General features: G+C 49.3%; 1 protein-coding gene across 1 annotated transcript in view; it reads left to right on the top strand.

The window, feature by feature from the left end:
- The window catches only part of AFMID (arylformamidase), a 17,666-nt gene extending 16,793 nt beyond the window's left edge, over positions 1-873 (top strand). Inside the window, exon 9 of the mRNA XM_023511182.1 lies at positions 605-873. Coding sequence (XP_023366950.1) covers positions 605-637 — 33 coding nt within the window. The 3' untranslated portion in view covers positions 638-873. The remainder of the gene's footprint in view (positions 1-604) is intronic.
- The last annotated feature ends 5,991 nt before the right edge of the window (positions 874-6,864 follow it).

The following is a 6,864-nucleotide window of genomic DNA, read 5'->3' as shown; positions in this document are numbered from 1 at the left end:
AGTTAGAGCTTGCTGTGAGCTGTGATACCATGGCACTCTAACCAGGGTGACAGCTTGAGGCTCTGTCTCAAAAAAAAAAAAAAAAAAGACATTTATCTGTGATATAAAAAGTCCACATTTTTAAAAATCTACATTTTCTACTATAAATGTATACATATTACTTTTTTTTCCTTTGAGACAGACTCACTCTGTCACCCTGGGTAGTGTGCTGTGGAGTCATAGCTCATAGCAACTTCAAACTCTTGGGCTCAAGCGATCATCTTGCCTCAACCTCCTGAGTAGCTGGGAGGGACTACAGGTGCCTTCCACAATGCCTGGCCACGTTTTTTAGATGTTGGGGGTCTTGCTCTGGCTCAGCTGGTCTTGAACTCATGAGCTCAAGCAGTCTACCCATCTCAGCCTCCCAGAATGCTGAGATTACAGGTGTGAGCCACCGTACCCAGCCATATTACTGTTTTGTTTTGTTTTTTAACCTGAGGAAAGAAGAAACACCCATAAAACCTAAGAAAGGAAGGAACCTAAGAAACACCACTGTTTCCTTAATCAAATCTTTGTCAACGCTGCTCCAATTCTGAGGCTTTGGTGTCTTCTCTTCCTGCTGCAGATTATTTTGAAAACAATCTTTCAGAAGTTCTGAGGACACCTGGACCCCAGCCCGCGTGTGCCCCAACTCCTGGTACCTACTCAAAGGGGCTTCAGAGCACAGCTGGTGGCTTCCCCCAGTGCCCAACCCCGCCTGGTGGGCCTGCCTGCCCAGGCAAGAGTCCCTTTTCCCAGCTTGGCGCCTGTGGCTCAAGTGGCTAAGGCGCCAGCCACATACACCTAAGGTGGCGGGTTTGAATCCAACCCGGGCCCGCCAAACAACAATGACAGCGGCAAACAAAAAATAGCCGGGCGTTGTGGTGGGTGCCTGTGGTCCCAGCTACTTGGGAGGCTGAGGCAGGAGACTCGCTTGAGCCCAGGAGTTGGAGGTTGCTGTGAGCTGTGATGCCACGGTACTCTACCCGGGGGTACAGCTTGAGGCTCTGTCTCAAAAAAAAAAAAAAAGAGTCCCTTTTCCCTACTGCTGTGAACACTTGTGACAGCCTCCATGTTGTCCCTCTTCTCACCCTGGATTGGGCTCCAGGGATGGCTCGGGGGAAGGTCAGTTCTCTGAGATGCCCAGAATTGCCTCTCGGCCACTTCTGACCATTCTGTCTCTGACAGTTCATGACGGAAGTGGCTTACCTCCAACTGACCACCTTCGTTTGTAGGGGTCTTAAGCTAAGAATGTTCTTAACATTTTTAGACAGTTCAAAAAGAACCAAATAAAGCCACTCATGTGGCTCAGTGAGTAGGGCGCCAGCCCCATGTACCGAGGGTGGTGGGTTCAAACCTGGCCCTGGTCAAACTGCAACAAAAAAATAGCCAGGCATTGTGGTGGGCGCCTGTAGTCCCAGCTGCTCTGGAGGCTGAGGCAGAATTGCCTGGGCCCAGGAGCTGGAGGTTGCTGTGAGCTGTGATGCCACGACACTACCGAGAGCAATAGAGTGAGACTCTGTCTCTAAAAAAAAAAAGAAAGAACCAAATAAGAAGTTTTGTAACATGTCAAAAGTATATAAAACTCAAATCTCAGCCTGGATAAAGTTGTATTGCTCATTCATTTACACATTGGGCAGGTTCTGAGCAGCGCTGGGCAGTCACCAGGGTGGCACCTGACCCACAGCACACAGTTTCTCCTGTCTTCGCGGACCCTGCAAGTGCTTCCCTCAACCAGGCTTTGTTTTGCCTTTTACTTCTGTCTTCTGTTGCTCTGTCCTGGGGGCTGCTTAGCACTTGGGTCTGTCCCTAAGTGCCCTGGGGTCTTAGCTTTCAGGCTGACATCTTGACATTGAGGACGGTGCCATCCACAGGTAGGATGAGCTCCCCCTGCCCACCCAGGTCTGTGTGCAGTTCCCATCCCCAGCCTGCTGCCTCTTCCCCCACCTCTGAACATCTAGCAGTTTGGGAATTTCCCCTGGATGATACCGCGTATGATTATGTACCGCCTGGTATGAGGTTTCAGGCAGCCACTGGGGGTCTTGGAATGTGGGGGGTCGCATGATACAGGGGGACTGTTGTACATCTTGTATAGGGATGTAGTATATGAAGCATAATAGGCCACCACACCCTCACTCTAGACTTGTAAAGGAAATGACTCACAAACTGTGGGACTTCATTAATATTTGTAACAAATTATCTTGTGAGATACCTCATAGCTGCTGGCAGGGAACCCATTCCTCACCACCCCTGGGTTGAGAATTGCTCCTTGTGCCATAAGGTTGAATGCTTCCCAGTAAGCAAAGACATAAGTGGGTGGCGCCTGTGGCTCAAAAGAGTAGGGCGCCAGCCCCATATGCTGGAGGTGGCAGGTTCAAACCAGCCCTGGCCAAAAACTGCAAAAAAAAAAGCAAAGGCATAAATGGATACTTAGCTGTATTTACAGACATGTGGCAGGCACGTTTCTGTATCTGTATGAACAGAAAGAAGACTGAAAGGGTACACATGTGTTAGCAGCAGATAACCTTCAGGGTGATAAGGGGGCAATTAAAATTTCTTTTATTTAGTAAACTTTTTTTTTTTTTGAGACAGAGCCTCAAGCTGTCACCCTGGGTAGTGCTATGGCATCACAGCTCACAGCAACCTCCAACTCCTGGGCTCAAGCGATTCTCTTGCCTCAGCCTCCCAAGTAGCCAGGACTCCACAGCACCCTACCAAGGGCAATAAAGTGAGACTCTGTCTCTAAAAACAAAAAAAGTAGCTGAGACTACTGATTATTTTTTGATTACAGTTGTCATTGTTGTTTGACAGACCCAGGCTGGATTTGAACCCACCAGTTCTGGTGTATGTGGCTGGCACCTTAGCCACTTGGGCTATAGGAGCCAAGCCTTAATAAACATTTTTAATTAATATAAATTGTTTATTTTTCACACCTATAATCCCAGCATTTGGGAGGCCAAGACAGCTGGACTGCCTGAGCTCAGGAGTTCGAGAGCAGCCTGAGCAAGAATGAGACCCTGTCTCTTAAAAAAAAAAAAAAAAGCCGGGTGTTGTGGGGGGTGCCTGTAGTCCCAGCTACTTGGGAGGCTAAGGCAAGAGGATCACCTGAACCCAAGAGTTTGAGGTTGCTGTGAGCTAAGATGCCACAGCACTCTACCAAGAGTGACAAATGAGACTCTATCTCAAAAAAAAAAAATTATTAACTTATAGTTTTTCAACAAGGCATAAAATCTCTCTGCCTGCTTTCTTTTGCTAGACCCCTATACCCAACCCATGTGGATCTCTGTCCATTAAGATACTCAGCAGACCAAAAGGAAATGTAAAATCTTTTTACATTTCCTTAGCTCCTCTTTCTTTTAAAATTTGTTCCTTAGCCAGGTGATGGCAGCACATGCCTGAAATCTTAGCTCTCTAGGAAGCCAAGCCGGGTAGATTGCTTGAGCTCAGGAGTTTGAGACCTGAGACCAGCCAGAGCAAGAGCAAGACTCTGTTTCTACTAAATATGGTTGGGTGTTGTGAATGCCTACAGTCCCAGCTACTCAGGAGGCTGAGGCAGGACTGCTTGAGCCCAGGAGTTTGAGGTTACTGTGAGCTATGATGCCGTGGCACTGTACCCAGGGTAACAAAGCAAGACTCTGTCTCAAACAAAGAAAATATTTAGGAGTAAAGCATTGTAGGCCTTGAACTTACTCATAAATGATTTGGGTAAAGAACCCATATCCATGCATATAAATGTATGTGATATATACTCACACATGCCTGAATTTGTGTGCTTGCGTGTGTATGTGTATGCATGTGTGCGTGTGTGTGTGTGTGCGTGTGTATACATGGAGAAATTGGAGAGAGAATGATAAAAAAAATGGCAAAAACCTAAACAGAAAATCTGGGTAAAGGGTATATGAGTATTCCTTATACCATTCTTGTGACTTTTCCTCAAAGTGACATCAAAATAAAAAGTTACAACACTAAAAGAATAGCTGTCTGCAGGGCCACATACTTCTGGCCGGGGAAGTGAGAGGATGTGAGGGCCATGCCCTCCTCCCTCAGAGGGGAAGTGACTCTTAGAACAGCCAGTTCCAACACATAGGACACCATTCATCTTTTATTTTGTTAGACAGCAGGTTTTCTCTTTACTGGGCTGTGAGATTTACTATCGCTGGGAACTGCTGCTTGGAGGAGGGAAAGGCGGAGTCCATGCTGTGGGGCAGCCCACCTTGGCTAGCTCTTGCTCTGGCTCATGACCCAGGCCCTGTCCCTTGGCTCAAGATGGTGATGAAGGCTCGGCGCCTATAGCTCAACCGGCTGGGGCGCCAGCCACGTACACCTAAGGTGGCGGGTTCGAATCCCCAGCCCGGACCCACCAAACAACAATGATGGCTGCAACCAAAAAATAGCCGGGCGTTGTGGCGGGCGCCTGTGGTCCCAGCTACTTGGGAGGCGGAGACAGGAGACTCGCTTGAGCCCAGGAGTTGGAGGTTGCTGTGAGCTGTAATGCCACGGCACTCTACCCAGGGGGACAGCTTGAGGCTCTGTCTCAAAGAAAAAAAAAAAAAAAAAAAAGATGGTGATGAAGATGTCTGCTGGTGGTCTCCACTTATTCCAGCATAAAATAACTGGATGGAGCAGGAGTAGGTGAACAGACAGATGCACAGTACCCAGACTCAGGAACTGGCCCTGTCCTATCTGCGAAAGGTGGCGTCTCAAACCCGTTGTACAAACCGGTTATTGAACCAACCCACCAGACCGTGGAAAACATAACTCTAATCCTTTTTGCCCTCCTTCTGTTGGCATTCTTCCTAGAGGGGTTGACTTTTCAAACATAAAAAAACTAATACCAGAATTTATAAGCTATGGTTCTGTTTATAAAAAAGAAAAAGAAAAAAAAAAAAAAAAACTAGCAAAGGCTGAGGGTGAAGCCGAGCCAGAGCTAAGGGAGCCCGAGGTGGGCCTCAGCTTCCTGCAAACATGATGTGCGGGAAGCAAGAGGAGCAGGTCCTCATGATGCCGTGACCCCAAGTCACCCCTATGTCACTCTGGCCAGAGGAGGACTCCCTCTTTGCCCCTTGTAGGTGTGCTGCCAGAGGCCACATGGGTCAGGATGCCCAGGACACAGTAGTTACCAGATGGAAGCGTTTTCATATTGGGGGCGCCACCTGTGGCTCAAAGGAGTGAGGCGCCGGCCCCATATACTGGAGGTGGTGAGTTAGAACCTGGCCCTGGTCAAAAACTGCAAAAAAAAAAAAGAAACAAAAGAAAGGAAGCGTTTTCATATTACTGCCCCAGCCCTTAAGAAGCCCCAGTTCAGCTCCCTGGCCCCTTCTCCGGGGTTTGCCCACCTCCCCACCATCCAGGAGCTAAAGAGCTGACTTATCAAGCCCAGAGTCTCTGCCCAGCTGGACTCCATCCTGACTGTCTATTTTGATCCTCACTCTGCCTGCCTCCTTTGGATAAAATGAAGTAACAAACACAAGTTGGACAAAATTGGGGGGCAGCACCTGTGGCTCAGGGGGTAGGGCACTGGCCCCATATACCAAGGGTGGCAGGTTCAAACCCAGCCCCAGTCAAACTGCAACAACAACAACAAAAATAGCCAGGCGTTGTGGTGGGTGCCTGTGGTCCCAGCTACTCAGGAGGCTGAGGCAGGAGAATCTCCTAGGCCCAGGAGTTGGAGGTTGCTGTGAGCTGTGACACCACAGGACCTACCAAGAGCGATAGAGTGAGACTTTGTCTCTACAAAAAAAAAAAACACACACACACACAAAGTTGGTTGTCCAGTTAGATGCCATACAGCTGCATCTGAAGATAACGTCTAGCACAGTGGACTGTGTGTCCTTCTCCCTGGATGTGCCAGTCTGGCACTCACTGTGCCAGTCTGATGACGCTCCTTCCAGGAAGAGGTGTCTGCAAAGGAAGGGACAGCCCTTTGGGCTTCCAAGGAGGCTTGGGCTTGGCTGGATCTCCACCATCCAGGGGCTGGCTCTGCCTAAGGCAGGCTTGCCCTTATCCTAGAGGCCCAAACGTGGGGCCAACCCACGGGAGCTGTAGCCCAATCAAGATAATAATGCCTGGGAGATGATCCGGAGGCCAGCCTGCTGCTTGCCCCTATGTGGGCTCCTTAGGAGAAGTTGTTGCAGTCAGGGAAGTGCCTGGTGGGAGCAGAGAGCCACAGTGGCGGTCAGCTGGAAGAGGGGACATCTGCATCAGGCTAAGCCAGCACATGTGTCTGGGGAGCCACAACCCTGTTCCGGGCCTGGACTGGCTGACTCTAGTCCCTTGGGTATCCCTTTCTATAATCCGGGCAGACCATTCCTGTGCTGTCCACTTGTTTCCCGTGGTCATGTTCCAATGCTGCCCGTCAGGGGTGACACCCACATCCACTGGAGGGCTGGTGGGGTGCAGCGTTTCTCATAAAACATAGTCAAGTCTTTGTCAACTGCCCACCCACCTCCATTGCAGACTGAGCTTTGCAGGCAGCCTAATTCTCCAGTGTGTAGGAGGCATCTCAGGAAGTGTATGTCAGTTCCGTGGGGGCTCTCCTCTAAAAGTCAGCTGTGTGTGTTGGTGCATGCCAGTAGTCCTAGCTCTTTGTGGGGGACAAAAGCAGGAGGATCACTTGAGCCCAGGAGTTTGAGGTTGCCAGTCTGACACCACTGCACTCTAGCCTGGGGAATAGACTTGGACTCTGCCTCTAAAAAATAAAATATAAAAAGTCACAGAGGGGGCTTTAAAAAATTCTTTTAGCTGGGCGGCGCCTGTGACTCAAAGGAGTAGTGTGCCAGCCCCATATACCAGAGGTGGCGGGTTCAAACCCAGCCCTGGCCAAAACCTGCAAAAAAAAAAAAAAAA

Source organism: Otolemur garnettii, unplaced genomic scaffold (genome assembly GCF_000181295.1).
Source record: "Otolemur garnettii isolate 467f Iridium unplaced genomic scaffold, OtoGar3 scaffold00018, whole genome shotgun sequence".
NCBI lineage: Eukaryota > Metazoa > Chordata > Mammalia > Primates > Galagidae > Otolemur > Otolemur garnettii.
This window is presented reverse-complemented; position numbering and strand designations above follow the sequence as displayed.